Raw genomic sequence first — 19,313 nt, forward strand, 5'->3', positions numbered from 1 at the left:
CGGTGAATACACCGATATATATATCTCGATGAGTAAATATTTCTTGTGTGATAATTGTGAATTTATTCTGTGATAGTACGTTGACACGTCGTTATTCTGCGAGTTGTTGTACTGTTTAAACATGGAATACCATTAAACCATGTGCACAGATTTCTGTATTAAACAATTAATATGCATTATTATTAATGTTATATTGTAATATGGAAATCTGTGTATAACGGCCTACTATGCATAATCTATGTTGTTGTATTTAATTAAAATTATTCTTCGACAGTGGTACATTTTAATGTGATTACAATTCCGTTTCTATCGACAACTATGAAAAATGGTAAGATTTCCATTGGTCATGATTATCATTCCGTCACCGTGATCGCTTATTATGTTAATAATAACCACTTGTAAGCAGCTCTAATAAGCCTGCTATACCAAGTACCTGCTGATATCACAGAATAGATTAAAATTAGAATTTAGTCTATTCTGTGTCGATATACTCTTTTTAACTCATTGTCATTACTCATTTGCCGGCGCGGTCGAACTCAAGTCACTCGATTCGCTCAAGAATAGCACATCTATTTTTATCTATCCATCAAGTAAATATTGTCGAATACATACTTATTATATGAACAAATTTAACGGTGTGATATTCGATTTGAAATCATTACTATAGTTATTATAAATTTTGAATATTATTAGGGTTGATCAACATTTTAGCTCATAAATAACTAATAATTAAAATTATTTTTTTTTTAAGTGTCATAATTATTATACATATTTTTAATTTTAACATCATAATAAATTATTTTTTTTAGAAAATGAATGAATCTATAATATTAGATCTGCAAGACAAGTCTGCACACATAAGTTCATTAAACAAAACTCCAGCCTCTATTGTACAAGAGTATGCAGCTAAAAATCGCCTTGTTCCTCAATACGACCTCATACATAATGGTATTTCCCATAGTAAAGTCAGCTTTAAATATAGTCTGTCTATGGATGATTATGTAGCTGTTGGCGAAGGATCTTCTAAAAAAGAAGCTAAACATGTGGCAGCGTTAAATCTTCTTAAATTGATGATTGATGATAAACCCCAATTATTGAATACTGATTTTAAACAATGGGATTTTGACAATCATGTGGTCTCTCCATTTGATAATAATATTAAAGTGAACGCTGTTGGACAATTGAATGACATTTGTACAAATAATAAACTTGGATTGCCTGAATTTAATTTAGTTAGAGAAGAAGGACAAGCCCATGCTAAATTATTTACTATGAGTTGTCATGTAGCTAAAATGGTTGAAACAGCTACACACAAAACCAAAAAACAAGCCAAACATTTGGCCGCTGTTCAGATGGTAAACAAATTAATGTCCATTGACCAGTCACTAGTTATGGAATCACAAGTATCATCCGACTCCAAAAGAGTCTTGGAACAAGTTGAAATTATCAAATCAGAGCTGTCAAAAAAGTCTATGCCTATGGATGAACATATAACTAACTATCATATGCTTTTTAAAACATTTGAATGGACAGAATCTGATACACTTATTAAGATTATCGATCAGTACCACAAAAATAATGATTTGGAATTACCTGAACCTTATAACATTTTAAACAAAGTTGTCACTGAAAGTGGAATGTGCTTAACTTCAATACCTATGGATGAAGAATTTGTTAATTTAAGATATAAAAGTTATTGTATGCTTGCTATAGAAAATGTATACCCTCATATTTATGGTGTGGGTGAAGCTGACACCATTGAACAGGCTAAATGTATTGCTGCGAAAAATTTACTTATTGAAATTTGTATATTATTAAATTAAATACACTTAGTTTTATTCTGCCATAATTCAAATCAAATAAAAAAAAAAAAATGGTTATGTATTAGTTATTTAATTTTAATTGTATTGTTTATTATTTTATTATTATATAAAAATTTCTATTTTTTTTATATTATAATGTATCATATTTATTAAACTCATGTATTACATTAATTTAGCGCTAAAACAAATTTTATATTATTAATATAATTTTTTTACAATTTAATAATATATACATTTTATTTTGTTCATGAAATGTTTAATTAAAAGCAGTGTTACCCATATTCCTGTTTTTTCATTATTTTAAAAGTAATTGGAATTTTTATCTCAGATTACCAAATTACAGCAAGACCTCACTAATCAGACTTATATGGTTCAATGTTTGTTTGATTATTAAGCGTAAGACCAAAAAAAAAATAAAACATACATTACAAAAATTAATACAAGAATGTATATTAAATTACATACAGTTTATAGCCTCATCAAGATTTTTGATTATTTCTGCTTTTTCAATTAATGTTAATGTTGTATGCTTACATTTTACCGCTTTAGACATTGCAAATAGACATAAACAAAGCAACAATAACTTGTCTAATGACAAATTAAGAACTGGCATGTTATGAGGATTACCCTTCTGCATTCAATGTAAGCAACCCCTCACAATCAAACATATAGTCCAAAATTTACAATGTCAAGATATTACAGAATAACCTAATACAGCAAGTATTACATATATTACATTTACATGTATACATAAATTTAAAACTAACAATATTGATACCAACATTTATTGATGATATTAAATGTAATTAACTATTACAAACGTATATCCATTAAAATTGGATGTGAACATTATAACAGAGAATCATGAAAATTAAAAATTAAAAATCCACTGAGTAGTCAACGGTCTTTGCCGATTTTTCCCTACATAATTTAATCACAAAACTATTTTATTGTTTATCTTGTTATAAATAATAATGATAATAATAATAATACTGTAAACTTGGAAATATATATATTTTTATAAAACATGAAAAAAAATCGCACAATAATAGAAAAATATACCCATATAAAATAACATATAATTAAATACATACATTTATAAAAAATATAGTTGAGAATAAAAAAAATAAATTTCATATAAAATATTCATTTTAAAATTATAATAAAAATTTGTTATAAAATAATACTGAATCAAGTAAAACAAAAAAAATTATTGCATTTGTTTTCACAATAATTTTCCAATAAACTATTGTAAATTGTCAATTAAATATTGCATTTTGGTTTTCAATAATCATATGTAATGCACTTATATCGCGATTCATGTCTGGTATTGTACCTTTGAAATCAATTAAATCAGGCATTGGCATAAGAGTTGGCGCAAAAACTGTGCTTAGATTTTGAGCAGTCATTTTATTTTCATCTAATCGTAAAGTCACCCTAAAAATAAAATAAAAGGATTAAATATGATATCTTACAATTTCTACTGTGTCTTGTTAAATACATTTATACAAATAAATATACTTGGAAATTATATATAATGTATTTTCACTTATATAAACGTAAAAATAAATACATTATAAATAATTATACCATTACAATTACAAAAAAATAATTTAAAAAGGATAAGTAATTGAAAAAAATTTAAGTTACCAAACTTGACAAATTTGGGTTAAAAATAAAACAAAATAAAAGAGACCTCATAATATCACTTATTAACATTATTAAAACTCATATTATATTATATTCAAGCTAAGAAATGTACTCGGCGATGACATATTTTAATTGGCTATATTCAGGAGACACATGTCCATTATAATTTATCCCCATAGAGTAGTATCTGTATGCCTAATGTATAGTTAAGTAGTGCTCCTGTGTAAAAGTTGACTGCCAAATATGTTATTTAACTTGAATAAGGTATGGCGTAATTTTAGTTTTGAACAAGTCTATTATTATAAGGGTGAATTAAATACGAGTAATAATGATTAATGAGTAATGACTACGTAGGAACAAATTAATTTGAGTTCTAATTATAATTTACCTGTGCAAATGAGCCATTAAATAGCTTAAAGTATTAAAGTGTGCTGGAGGCAATTTTTTCAGAGCGGCTCTCATTTCAGCTAATCTTTCCCAGGACATTTGAATTTCTAAAAAAAAAGAAATGTTTTAAATACATTAATCTAAATATTAACATGTTTACCTACCTAAAGCTTTTATGACTAAGGGATGGACATCATATGTGATTAGTGGTATTGGAAGCAATCTGAGATACATTTTTAAAATACTAGCTACTACGTGTATATTTTCATAAGCTTGATCATCCATTATTGTTCCTTTACCATCTGAAAACAATTAATGTAATATATTTTATTAGGTCAATCATAACGTTTTTTTTTCTTGGGTAATAAAAATTAAATTAAATTTATATACTATAAATATATTTTTTTAATGAGACTTTTGAATGCATAGAATAATAAAGTGATTATAATTCTACCTTTATCTAAAGCTAATCTCAAACTATCCATTTCTTCTTGAAAACCAGATACTCTGTAAATTCCTTCAGCAGACATGCCACGCCTTTCAATTTCTTCAACACATTTGTCTACAACAAACGGTCTATTTGTTTTATAGGCCTTAACATGAGTAGTTAAATCAATGCCAAAAACGCCTCGAAACAATTTTAAATCTGGATAACAATCTGGTGGCAACTTTTCAGAACACTTGAAATGTGCACTGAAACCACAATCTAAAACAAAAATGAAATTAATTGTAATTATTAAATTTAAAAGAAAAAACATCTAGACATTTATACCTTCACATTTCACGCCTTGCTGAGTAAAACCCCATAAAAAATTACTACACAATTCACACCAATTAAGCCCTTTAAAGTTATGTGTTTTAAAATTGTGAGGCTTGTCATAATCCACTACTTCTTCACAATTTAGCTGTCTCGGTTTTAGTTTTTTGATTGTTTTACGTTTGAGTTTATTTAACGTCATATAAGGACTTTTTTCATAACTTATTAAACTATGCATTAAATAGATGTATTTTCCAGCTTTAGATTCCATGTACAATGTTACCTATTGTAAAAAACAAACTTTTATAAATTTAAAAATAATACAATAGAAAATGATTTAATTTAACTCAATGCAAATAATATTTTTAGAAACATTTTAATGTATAAAGTAAAAATATAATTCATACAATTTTAATTTTTTAAATACCTAATGAACTATTTAATAAATCTATATAAAATTATAAAATCAATAGTACATTTAAAAAGAGATAGGCTAATTGTTGTTAAATTAATTTTATGCAAACACACTATACAGTTGAGTAAAAGCCAGTTATAATATTTGTACAAATTCATTATTCAATTACATTATTAAGTATAAGCCATACTAAACTTCTTAGACTCTTGTAAGTGCAACTCACATTTAAAATATAAAGGAACTGCAATGAGTTTTAAATTAAAGAACCAAAAACATCATGGGAAAGCCACATCACAAACAAAATAAGTAAACATAATGTCTGGTATATCAAGATATTAACTGCACTGAATATTAATAATAATTAATAATATAAACATGGGCGCAACAAGGGGGTAGCTCCCAAATTTTCTATACTAGGTTTTTTACAATATTTGTACAATTTCTAATTTGCTAATTAATAATTTACGAGTATTGATTAGTAAAATTAATTTATCAAAATATAAATGGAAACTTCAAATGCGTTTATTATTGTAGTCTCTAAGGCGTACAGTATAGGTACACAAATACCTAGAATCAGTAGGTTTTATTTTTAAGAGGACATAGTACCCGCATGTGTTGTCTCCGTCTTACACACGTACAACATACCAAATTTTCGTTCACCAGTTTCAGTATTAAAGTGAATTGACCTATTATAAAATTTAAAGGTAAGATTATTATCCAGGGTCCCACGTAGCTTTTTAATGTTATTATTATTTTTAAGTAAGTTATGATCTTTTTGAAACTGTACATTTTAAAATTATCATAAATTCATAACTGTTAGATCCTTGCAGTTAACGATTACTAGTGAAAGATCTTTTTCTGTAATGCGAAGAGTGAAGAATTGGCTTCGAACAAGCCTACAATAAAATTGTTTTAAAAATCTAGCTTCATTATATTATATTGAAAAAGAAATTACCAACAACATAAATACTGAAAACATTTTAAACAAGTTTGCATTAATTAATAACAGAAAAAATAATTTATTATAACAATATAATATGAGCATTATGATATTATATAGGTACTATATTATATTAAATTTTTTTTTTGTGTATAATAATTTTGCTTATCATAAATTATGGGGGGGGGCTTTTATGTTGTACTATAGATTTTAGCACTCCCATACATTTTACCCTAGTTGCGCCCATGAATATAAACCATATTAAGTTTTGAAAAATCATTTGACTAAAATATACAAACAATTTGTGAAAAATAAAACATTTTATTTAATTAAAACTTTTTAATTTTTTAAAAAAAGAATATTTTTGTATAATTAGGTAGTGTTATAAGTAATTATAATATTATTTTTATTTAGAATATCACCTGTTATATTTAATTTAACTTACTAATCCATCTGCAACAAGATCATTAATTGTGTTAAAACGTTTTTGTGACACATAATGTTGTCCGTCATAAAATAATTTATAGTGATGGACTTTTCCAAATATTCTAAAGAAATATATTAATGAATAAGTTTGTTTATAATTAACAACGTATGAAATAAATTATTGAAATTCTGTTTACTTTAATGATAGTGTATACGTCTTATCGTCTGAACTGGTACTTAGTCGTATCAGATAGTTACCATCATCTATTAATAATGAATTTGCTTCTTTATGATTCATCGCACCGTGATATTCAAGACCATAGAAAAATGGACATCCAGACACAGCGCTAGGTGCAAATACTGGTTGAGGCTTAGGGGATTCTTGTTGGAGTTTATAAACTATAATAATGATTGTAAGTATTAAATAAATTTTATTACTTATAATATGTAATTGATACAAATACATACGATCAGGTTTCCAAACAATGCTGATTGGAGATCCATTTTCGTCAGTTACTGGAGTATCTATAAATTCAAAAATGTAGGATTCACATTACCTTCTTATTTAATAGGTATATTAGTTTGTTATAATAGAACACAAAATTGCATTGAACAATTAGTTTAAAATCTATTGACAAAAATCACAATTGGTTATAATTACCATATACTTCTTTACGTTCTTCCTTCTCCATTAGTTATGCTCCAGAATAATAGTTACGATTAACTGATTTTACATTATTAAATCTAAAACAACGTTTAAAGAATGTTAAGTAAATTTGTAAAATTGTAATTGTTTTCCTTCTAATTGGGTACTAACAACTAACAAGTGGTATTTTTTACAGTAAACATAAATAATTGATTATTTTCAAATAAAGTATAAGAAAAACGCTTAAAAAAATAATAGAAAAATAATTCAATAGGTACCTATTAATATAAATTATAAACGAAAAAAAAAATTGAATACCCAATATTTGGCTGATACCTACTGAATAACACAAATTTACTTCATTGAGGAGTATTGATAACACAGAGTTTTTGACAAACAGTTTACATTAAAAAACTTTTAAAATATGTTCTTACTTCTTATCATTTACTCATACGTCTTATCACGGAATCACAAATCATTAATTTTTAAGATACCTACTCATACTATTTTAGAATGTATTTCCAATGAGGTTATCGATTACCTATCCAAAATTATGCGTAAAATGTCACAGTATTATGATTCTTCGGCCGATTAGCGTAATCGAGACATCAAGACCAGAGGACGTAAGAACGGTAAGATAAAAAAAATCGCAATAACTCAAAAAAAATGTACCCATACTAATAATGATATTTTAATTTGATATTCCTAATATATTATTACACGATCCCCTTTACAACACGGCCCGTTAGGAGCGGATTTAAGCGCAGGCTATATGAGCCCGCGCCACAAGTGCCCTCACTACACATCACACGACTAAAAAAACAAAAAAAAGCTTCGGCTAATAATTAAATAGTATTATTATGCTGGAACATTTTTTCTAAAACTAAAATTGGTTTTACGTAATGAAAAAATTGTTATTTTTGAAGACCCGCATATATACTTTACATAATATTTTCGCAGTTAACGAGTTGTGGCCCGACGAAATTTCTTGTACACGAGTTGAGTCTCGATGATAAAAGTGGGGTACACGAGTTGTGTCCCAATGATAAAAGAGTGATACACGAATTGAGTCCAAAAAGTTTTATAAAGTTTTACACAAGTTGTGTGCTGATAAATTCAAATCGATATTTTATATTATATTAGAAATCTATTTTTACTATAATAATATGACTTTTTTATACGAACTTTTTCATTTTTCGTGTAAAATATTATAATATATAACATTATTAATATTTTACTTTTAACTTTTTAATAGACAAATTCACAATTTGAATTTATAAACATTGTTGGACACAACTCGTTTGCAGCCAATATTTTATTAGGTAATAGAAATTTAGGGATGCAAACGTTTTTCGTTTTTTTTTTTTTTTAAGTGTAATAGCCTATCAAGAAAACACTACCATCAACTAGGAACAATGAAGACTTTGCAGTGGACGATCAAAGTCCAATAAATAGTGAAATTAAAATTAATAATGATAGATGATCGATGATCTTATATTATCTTAACAATATTCTACCTGAGCATTCTGAAATTACATTAAATGACTCATTTCAGAAGAGACCTGGAAACAGGACCGACTTATATACTAAATGTAAATACTTAGTAAAACGTGAAATAAAATATTACCTAACCTATTTCAAAATGTAATTCTGTATATAGAGAGAACTTTGAATTTACGAAATTCACAATTCCTATAGTAAGAGATAACAATAAAATATTTTATGCTACATGTATCATTGTAATATTTATAACGAAAGTGTCATCAATATATCAATATATGAAAATATGAGTATAATAATATGAAAGTATATGACACGTCTCTGCTTTTATTGCTTAGAACAAATCATAATGATGCTATATGTATTATTACTCTACTCTTGAATCATAGGTACGTTTACTGAAAACAAGGCGTATTAACAGGAGACAGTGGTGGATCTAGGACTTCAAGTAAACTAATTTAAAAATGTATAGTTTTTAATTTATTTGTCTTCTCGATTTTTTTCTTTCATTTTTTAATGTCAAACGCATCTTTTATTTTAGTTATTTTACCCATGTGAACTTTATAATAGTATACACCTATATCATTCTGTGCTAATATAGTAATATGTCGTACTATCGTAGACTCGTAAGTAGGTACCTATTCAATATTCAAAGTCTTTTAAACGATTAGATATCTAGGTTTCCTGTCATTGGCGGATTAACGGGAGTGGGAAGTGGGGGAGCGGCCAAGTCCCTCCTCGACTGTTACGTTATATTTTGTAAGTTCTAACACATAAAATCCTAAATATTGTATTTACAAAATTATATGATATACTCGTATAATAAACTTTCCCGATTTTTAAAAATAGTAAACTCTCCCGGATCAATATTATGTTTACTTGAAATAAATGTGTAAACTATCCCGGGTTGCTTTAAATGATATTTGAAAGTTGGAAACGTTTATGTATTCACATTAGCTGTAATAATTAATTAATGCCTCCATCGATGGCGACTATCCTATTATCCTATAACTGAAGTTTATAATAACTTTATACTGTATAGTGTATATAAACTGATACACATTATTTCGGTAATTATTTATAAATTACTTTTGTTGGTGGATGGGTGTCTACAGATTTTAGTAATTTGGATACACATGGTAAATTTACTGTAGACGACGTTGGCCTCTAAAAAATGAAAAATTTGAAATTTTTGGTTCGTACTTAGTTAATACTTGAACACTTACGAATAATGTATTTCTACGAATGACTGTTTATCGCATAATACGTGAATAAAAAAAAATAAAATATGCATTAACGCAAATATTTAATACAGATGTGACGATCAGTGTTCGCGCAAACGCAACACACCAAACACTGATGCACTGCCCTAACGGTACCAGACTTATATAGGCCACGGAACAAGACCAAGATCTAATTTTATTTGTGCATACCAGAGCTTGAGCTAAGGAAATGTTAGAGCTGCGAATAAGTATAAATATATATATGAATAAAATCACTATTTAATAATACGAGTACATTGTACAAGCAACATAATATGCTAGTAATCAAAAAATCTTTGACAAAAAATATAGATACCATGCCTTCCTTAATCGCGCAAGTCTGCCCGAGGTGGGTATTGTTACGACAGAGGACAGATAGTGAATGTCAATGCTGGTCGTTTCGCCGGGCCTTTTATACCTGGTTCATTAGCGATTACACAGGACCGTTCTCGTGTTCTGTGACAGGCATAGACCTCTAATCTGGTTGAAAAAAGTCTAAAACAATAGCAAAATACATGTCCAAATCCAAAAAAAAAATCTAATAGAACACTTGAGATTGATGCAAATCACTTAAGAAATTGCCATTTCACCCGTAGTATATTATATTATAAGTAGGGTTCGGGACTTCTTGCATTTGCATGTTTTTTTCTAGTGGTCGTAGTCTATTCTAGGCGAGTTATAAATTTGTTGTATGAAATGATAAATTAAATATTAAGTTTGAATTTGCATATTTTTGTATGTTTCTTCATATTTTAAGAAAAGCGCATATTTGAACAATTTTTAGCATATTTAGGCATATTTCGTATTTTTATATTTTTATAAACATAAAATTATATTTTATTAACTGTGCCATTTTTTTTTTTTACTATCAATTTGTGTCTAAAAATGCCCAATATAATTGGTAGAATTAATCAATGTATATCCGAATTCAGAAAAAATATTTTTTCTACCGTTGGAGTTATTACGATACAGATGACTAGATGAGTAACCTGTGTAAAAATTATTTTTATTATATATACCTATCTAATTTTTAGATTTTTAATTTTATAATATTAATTAAAAATATAGTTTATGTCTTTTCAAAAACAAAATAAAAATGAATTGCATATTTTGAAGATTTTTACTGCATATTCGCATGCATATGTCGATAATTTTAAGTGCAACAAGTCCCGAATCCTATGCTATATTTATAAATGTAGGCAAAATAGAATATGATTAAAAGTCTAGGTAACAAACAAATTGTTGGTACTTAATTAACAAATATTAAAGATACTTTAACTATATTAATTACTTTATTTAATTTCATACTTATGAAAAAATGTGTTAAAAAGTTTGGAAATCTAATTTAATTATTTTATTATTTAACTCATATTTGTATTTCAAAACATATATTTTAAACTTTTAAAGTATTATTAAGAGCATAGACGTACGCAGGGGGGATGCCGGGTATGCCATGGCATCCCCCGCGGGTCTGCGGAGCCAGGTTGTTTTTTGTTTTTACTTTTTAGTTAAGAGTTTAAAAACATTTTTATAAACAGAAATCAATTAAGAAATTTTGACAGTTCAGCCTACGTATTTTATTTTATTTTTTTAAATTTTTATCAAGTACATTTCCAGTGATAATAGGAATTGGTATAACCCGATAATCCGGCAGCAAGCTAACCAATAACCATACAGGCATACAGCAGCTGGATAACTACATTTTTCGAGCAAAAACTATCAATATTATCATAATTGTTAAGTTAAAACTTAAAAGTTTGGTAAAAACAAAATTAAGAAGCCGCATGTTACAAGAAAGATTGGATACAATGATGTTGATATTTGTAGAACAAGAACTAGCAGCACATATAAATTATGACAATGTAATTGATGAGTTTAAAAATGTGCATCCTTTTGACAGAAGATTAGAACTATATTAAAATATTACATAATTTAAATTAATATTAATATTAAAATGCAAAGTTAAAATTATTTTTACTTATATTGACTATTATTTTGAGAACTTTGTAGTAATAAAATACATTTTTTTTTTTAATTCTGATTTATGTTTTTTTGAAGGGAGATAAAAATTGAGTTATTTTTAAATATATTGGCATCCCTTGCGAAAAAAGACTGCGCACGCCTATGATTAAGATGACATTATACCCGCGCGCATGTGTAGTTTCTGTCTTACTAACGTACATCAGAGTAAATTTGTGTTCAGCAGAACACATATTGGGATCATTTAATATAAGAGTAAATTCACCGAATATCAAACTTTAAGGTAAGAATATTATTAAAAAATGTCTTGATTTTATTTATATTATCATTTTAAAGCGAGTTATAAGTTTAAAGCTATGTAAAATATGCTGAATGAAAATTGTCCGTATTGTTGTATGTATGTGAGACAGAGCACAGAGACAACACATAATATCCTCTTAAGTGTTTATACTAACATAAAAATTATTAAAATTATGATGATATAAATATTCATTTTTTTTACTTGTATTTCTATGATGATTGAGACTAGCATACTGTTAGAAGATTTTGTTTTAAATATTGATTTTTCAGATTTTTCAGATTAATTGAGCCAGTGTATAAACAACATTTGCAATGAGTACGTGGCAACAGACGCAGACTCCACACGGATCAGGAGCCGGTATTATATTAATTTTAGTACATTTTTTTTTTAGAATTAATTTTCAACATAATCTTAAATTGTAAATATAGAAATAATATAGTTAGAGTTAAAACAAGACATAGTGTTTTTACAACCACCACAGTGATATTTCGCTTAATGTGGGTACGCCGGGACCAGCCCTGTTTGTCCAGATTAAGCGGTTACCCATAAAAACCGAAATTAGTTGTATTAATTATTATTTATTAGTATTGGGACCAGACTATTTTCCCATATTAAGCAGATGCCCATATTAACTGCTGCCCACATTAAACGGAATTCCTGTACATATTTATTGTCAGTATTTTTATTCATTTACATATTTTTCATTATACTATCCCAAATTTAGAGTGTTTTTTCTACAAGTTTGTTGGTAATTTTTTGGTGCGCATAAAATTTCAGAGAAAAATATTATAGTAAAAATAATAAAAGTAAGTTAATAATATAACTTGTAATCATCTCATAAAAAAAATAAGATAATATTCATATCAATAAGGAGTTTCATATTTTTATACAAAAATAATAATTAATAAAAAAAAAAAGAATTAATAAAAGCACAATCAGTGGTGCCGATCTTATGGTACAACTGCGACAAATGTCAGGTAATATTTTTAAGTATGTGGGTGGGTGGGTCTAGACACCTAAAATTGTTAAAAACCAAGTTTTGAACTACAACATATCAAGAGAGATTAGAAAATTTTGTTATAATTAGTTGTTAAAAAAAGGTAATGAACCTTCAGTGGGTCAGAGTGGGTGTTAACTGTTAAGTTTACAAGTATATAGAAATTTGTCATGATTCATATGTATTTCAGATGACATCGGCACCACTGAGCACTATAATATAGACAGATAGCAAAGAAGTGTTAATGGTATTGACATTAAGTGCATAACTGCGTCATATGTGTACATTGAAATTCTGATTTTGGGATTTTTAAGTATACTTCAAGACTAGGCCATATTATATTTAAATACTTGGATTTTTTCATACCATTTAAAAAGAGTTTCATGCGACAATAAATTTTTTTTTTCAAATGTTATCCAACCTTTTTTAATGGCTATGCATACAATATTATGTTATATATGCTACAGACTCTAATATCCCATACATAATACATAATGAGGATATTGCGACGTAGGCATAAATATTAGGATAACTATCACCGATATATTAGAATGATATAACACGCAATAAGAATACTACGACGTAGAAATAAACATACTACCAAATAATGCGAGAAGGGTAGGTATCGTACCGAAACGGTATTGTGTCAGGTCTAAAAACAATAATAACAAAAACCACTTTTGACTCTAACCCTCGGGACTGGGAGATGAACAAATCCAGTGATGCATTAACCTAACCCAACCATAGGCCTACAATTATATATTATAAACATATTTTTAATCACATTTCGGGTTCCGGGAACTCGGACACAGTGATTGCGGTTGACTATCTGTGCGTGGGCAGATCGCCACCAGACGTCATATTAAGATTAATCATCACACGTGCATCCTGAAATGATGCGTAATAGTGTGAGAACGAATGACGTACTTAGGAATAGGCCAGAAAGGACATGGGTAGTAGATCGGGGGACACCGACTATATAAGGGGGCCCTGGAGAGGACTCCGATAGACGTGATTTACCAGAGTTAGCGCAAGCACCTTCACTTCAGTCTACATCAGAATTTAATCATTTAGACTTAGAAATATTTTCAATTAAATTAATAAACGAAACTTAGAAATATTTTGGCACTTTTATTTTTTCGACACGACTTGTTTTCGACAACCAGTTGTTGGCCCACTACATATATAATAAAAAATTAGTCTAGCACTTGTTATACTTCTCTGTAAAAATAAATTTAACATTTTTTACAAACATAAAATGCTAATATATTAATATTACTATAACTTTCAAAGGTTACTCTAAACCTATTAATAATTATCATGAAATATCAATATTTAGTATAATTACTATAATTTAAATACCTATAATTTAGGTGAAATATAGAAATTAGAATATGTATTTATAAATATGCCTTATTATTTATTTATTTATTAAATATTTCTTAAAATTAATTTAATAGTATGATTTTTCAATCGGAGGCAAAAATCAATAAAAATATAAAAATTTACCCAATAAATCAACATAAATCAATCGTAATTTAATTGATCCCTATTATCCTATGTTGTAAGATCAATAGATAATTATTGACCTTGACCAACCTGATTAGTTTAATAGGCAAATGATTCAATCAACTGAATGCAATTTGCGGCAACTACTCTGTTAAAATTATGATATTAACTGTTATGTATACTTAAACATTACAAAATTCCGAATTTGAACTAATTTATTGTAAAGAAAAAATAGGTGTGTACATGGTAAGTAATCATATTTATGTACATAATATCAATTATGTTGTAAGTTGTTTAATGTTTGGTTACTATTAATCCCGTGATCGCACGTTCTGTAGTTTAATAAATTATTACTGTAGTGTGCAGCACAGAGGTTACTAAATTTTAGTTGAGAAATACCAACAACAAATTATAATTAAGATTAATTAAATGTCGTGGTCTTGCTTAATGTTAATCGTTAATTTTTAAGTCTCGATACAAAATAGGTTGTATATTACTAGGACAAGTAAACTTTCAAGAATATGCTGTCCGCTGTCTATATATTATTATTAATCCCTATTGTATTAAAGGTTGTTATTTTAGTGCTCTAATAATTAATTCAATTATTTACTACATTTTAGATGGTTTTATTATAAACAAAATTCAAGATATATTTTAGATTCTAAGCACTCCTATAGTATAATATTGATTTTACAATGATGTTTCTTTTAGCTCCTCCTCCACCAGTATTTCATCTACAAGGTACCCCATATCCAAAAGCTGATGATGGCTATCCTGCTGCTGGTGGATACCCTACTGCTGGGGTTTATCCCACTGATGGTGAATATCCTTCTGGGGGTGGATACCCTGCTCCATATGTACAACAAAATATGCCTTATGATGAAGCAGGAGCACCAGAAAATAACAGTTTTAACACACCTGAAAACTTTGGCTTCAGTGATAAAACTATACGTAAATACTGCATATGGTAAATATAAATTATTAATTTATTTATGATGGTAGGTGTATGATATTAATATTTTTTATTTTTTATTCTTTCAGTAAAGTCTATAGTATTCTGATGTGTCAGTTACTTGTCACGTTATTATTTGTGGCTATGGCAACTTTTCATACTAACACTAAAAATTATATTAAATCACATCCGGGGCTCAGTTTCATCGCAATTATCATTACTTTAGGTACTTTCATTGCGTTCACTTGCTGTCAAAATTTACGCCGCAAAAGTCCTACCAACTATATTGTATTGTTTGTATTCACCTTGGCTGAATCATTTTTATTAGCAGTATCTGTGTCACGTTACTATCCAGAAAAAGTGTTGTTGGCTTTTGGTTTAACTATATTGATATGTTTTGCTCTTATAATATTTACTTTTTAGACTAAAATCGATTTTACAGCGATGGGTGGTTTTTTAACAGTAGTTGTTATAATTTTACTGGTTGCATCTATTATTGTTACTATATTTTTCTCTGGTAAATTGATGACACTCGTAATTGCATCTGCGGCGGCTATCATATTTTCCTTAAATATTATTTATGACACCCAAATTATGGTTGGTGGTGAACATAAGTATTCAATCACTCCAGAGGAGTATATATTTGCAGCATTAACCATATATGTAGACATTATAAACATTTTCAAGTATATATTATGCATTATTGGAGGTGATGAAAATTGTATGTCTAAAGATTGTTTATAAAAATAATAAAACTGTTGATTGTTTATTTAAAATTAAGTAATATAGATTATTATTCCTTTTAGCTTTAATTTTTCTGATTAAATATAATATTATTCTGTTATTTTGTGTTGAGTGCGTCAGTTTTAATAATATTTACTCATTTATTCTCACTAAATATGTATGTATTTATAATACATTAATATGAAAATATTTAAAAACACTTATTTAATAATATATTATTAAATATTTGTGTAAAACAAATATATTTCATACTTATTAGTTATAAATTTATTACTAATATACTTCTTAAATTATTATATATTTTTTTTTTTATGATAAACCAAAATTGTATAACTGATATTTAGTAATTTTACAATTTTAGTTACAATTAATTTAAAAATGATTGAATTTGTATATGTATAATCAACAAAACATAGTAATAATAACTTGAAATTCTTATTTGTTAAATTGAATTGTTTAATGAGAAATTTAAAATTTTAGAAGTGATATAATTCTGTACACTTCAATTAATTAGATTTTTGTTTTTATCAATAAAAATTAATTGTTCTAAGTATGTATTCCTGTATATGAGTTAATTTAATAATGAAAAATATTGTGTTATTGAGTAATTTTATTCAGAACAATTAATTTTATTCAATAAACAAGCATTCCTAACATATATTTGTGATTTAAACTTTGTAGTATTTTACAATTATAAGTGTAATTGTATAAACATATTTTAATTATGTTTGTACACATTGTTATTCTTTTTTGCTATCTTATATATAACCATTGGTGTTAATATATATTTTTAACCTATTTAAATTTACCTTTATAATTTAATGTATTTGTGGCATTTAATTTAATGGATATTTTGCATGTACAATATACAATTAAGTATATAACGATGATTTTAGATAATTGGTAATATATATTAATTATAAAGATGTATTTATTGCTTATGTTATTAAATGTAATATTAAATAATATATTTGTAGTTTTACTAGTAGAAGGATTGGAATTAATACAACATAAAACTAATAATTATAAAAACGTACAAGAATAAGTAGCTTAGATAAAGTAGATTATTTAAAAAAAATTAGGGTTTACGTTTATAAGAATTTCAAAAAATATTTATTTATTATTATTAATTAATTGTTCCATAACAATTTTGAATGTAACACGGCGCTTAGTGTATGCAATATTGATACATAAGATCGATTATTAGTAATAAACAAGGTAATAATAAACTAATAATTTATTAGTTATTATCAACCTTATTAGTTTATTATAATATAATATTATTAATATGTTAGTTGAATTACGCCTCTTCACCTGTGAAAATGAATGCTTATCTTTATATTAGTTTACCTTCGGGTTTCATTTATATTTCTAATAAAATATTGAGGTAATAATACTTCCTTATAAACAATATTGTTTGTTTTTTAGTTAAGTGCAGATATATATATATATATATATATATAATATATAGGTTCTTTGACGAGTTTACACGGTATAAAGCAACATACAATTGTTTGTAAGTAAAACAATCATAATGGAATACATTTAATTATTATTTATTATAGAAGTATTATCTCACGCCTCATCACAAAGTTTTCACTTTTATAACGCCATTTGTGATACCTATTTCAAATTTAATTCTATAAGCAATTCTAATAATGTTTTATCGTTGTACTTTCCTTTGGGCCATCCTGCCATCCTCGTAGACCACGGTTAACTCATTGCCATGTTAACCAAAACAATTCAGTTAATTGCTCAGTTTTTATGGAAAATCTATAAAAAAAAAAATATTCATGACTACGAGGTTATAAATAATATACCTAACTAAATAAACATGGATAAATGTATTACCAAAAAAAAAAATCTTGTAGAATAGACAATTACTAAAAGTTAAAATTTTACAAACACTAAAAAAAAAATTAACATTTTCGTAATGTGTACAACGTTTCGAACAGATTCGTATGTCATTCAACGGCATCACAGCCACCGAATAATCGGATCAGAATCGAATGGCACGCATTGTCAGATCATTACAGTGGCACACGAGACGGGCAGCTCAAACGAGAGCGATACACCCGTAACGCGGAACTCTGACGAGTCACTGGAACTGTGCCATCTGCTCACTAGATCCGACGTACGCGCGAATCGTCATTTCTGCGGAACGTAACCTGCCGTAGCTCTGCGCGTGTCGACAATGTCGATAACGCACAGGGAAACGGGGTTTTTACGAATATACGTTCTGTTTGGGAAACTTACTTGAACACTCACGAATAATGTATTCCTACAAATGACTGTTTATCGCGTAATAAGGGAATATATAAAAAAAATAAAATACACAAATATTTAATACAGACGTGAACGATCAGTGTTCCCGCAACCGCAACTCACCAAACACTGGCAGTCTTACGCGCGAACTGTGCCAGACTTATATAAGCCACGGAACAAAGCCAATGTCGAATTTTGTTTGTGCATACCAGAGCTTGAGCTAAGGAAATGTTAGAGCTACGAATATAGGTATGAATAAAATCACTATTTAATAATTTGAGTAAAAGCGATATAATGTGCAGGCAACATAAAATATGCTAAAAATCAAAAAATATAGACATCAGATGCCTTCCTTAATCGCGCAAGTCTGCCAGGGTGGGTCTTGCTACGACGGAGGAAAGACAGTGAATGTCAATGCCGGTCGTTTCACAGGGCCTTTTATACCTGGTTCATTAGCGATAACACCGGACCGGTCCGGTGTTTGTGGCAGATAACAAGAAACCGTCGAAACCCTAATAGTGCAATAGCCGATAATCGCACAATATAAATAAAAGTTGTTTTAAGAATAAGATAATAATAATAATAATAATAATAATGTTAGGAATAAGAATAGTAAGAATGATAATAAAAAAAGAAAAGAATAATCTAGAATTTTCCCAGTGCATCCCCCACACATCGAACGGAAAAATCCCCCCTCGGACAAATAATTATAAGTTAAAATATTTAACAATTATTTATTATGTACAATGCAAATCAATA

General features: G+C 27.6%; 2 protein-coding genes and 1 pseudogene across 3 annotated transcripts; 2 read left to right on the forward strand and 1 right to left on the reverse strand.

Moving 5' to 3' along the window:
* Positions 1-61: 61 nt before the first annotated feature.
* Positions 62-2,104, forward strand: LOC132928298 (uncharacterized). Of its 2 annotated transcripts, none has more exons than XM_060992868.1 (2): positions 62-590; positions 810-2,104. In XM_060992868.1, the coding sequence occupies exon 2, from the start codon at positions 813-815 to the stop codon at positions 1,821-1,823; it is 1,011 nt and encodes a 336-aa protein (XP_060848851.1). In that variant the 5' UTR covers positions 62-590; positions 810-812; the 3' UTR covers positions 1,824-2,104. The 2 variants fall into 2 exon arrangements, with proteins under 2 accessions (XP_060848851.1, XP_060848850.1); XM_060992867.1 differs by having other exon boundaries at positions 62-328.
* A 488-nt stretch (positions 2,105-2,592) lies between these two features.
* Positions 2,593-7,312, reverse strand: LOC132928297 (N-chimaerin). Its single transcript, XM_060992866.1, has 9 exons — positions 7,060-7,312; positions 6,867-6,923; positions 6,596-6,797; positions 6,418-6,520; positions 4,633-4,900; positions 4,315-4,566; positions 4,025-4,162; positions 3,862-3,967; positions 2,593-3,260 (listed from the first exon to the last, which is right to left on the reverse strand). The coding sequence occupies exons 1-9, from the start codon at positions 7,088-7,090 to the stop codon at positions 3,083-3,085; spliced, it is 1,335 nt and encodes a 444-aa protein (XP_060848849.1). The 5' UTR covers positions 7,091-7,312; the 3' UTR covers positions 2,593-3,082.
* Positions 7,313-10,970: 3,658 nt separating this feature from the next.
* Positions 10,971-16,458, forward strand: LOC132928299 (protein lifeguard 1-like; annotated as a pseudogene).
* Positions 16,459-19,313: the final 2,855 nt, after the last annotated feature.

This window comes from Rhopalosiphum padi, chromosome 4 (assembly GCF_020882245.1).
Source record: "Rhopalosiphum padi isolate XX-2018 chromosome 4, ASM2088224v1, whole genome shotgun sequence".
NCBI classification, from domain to species: domain Eukaryota; kingdom Metazoa; phylum Arthropoda; class Insecta; order Hemiptera; family Aphididae; genus Rhopalosiphum; species Rhopalosiphum padi.

Excerpts from the sequence above, each read along its gene's own strand:
- LOC132928297 (XM_060992866.1), bottom strand. The coding sequence starts at position 7,090 with ATGGAGAAGGAAGAACGTAAAGAAGTATATG. Across the intron at positions 6,521-6,595 it reads ACGTATACACTATCATTAAA|AATATTTGGAAAAGTCCATC; the intron begins GTAAACAGAATT and ends ATATTTCTTTAG. Across the intron at positions 4,901-6,417 it reads ATCTTGTTGCAGATGGATTA|GTAACATTGTACATGGAATC; the intron begins GTAAGTTAAATT and ends TTTTTACAATAG.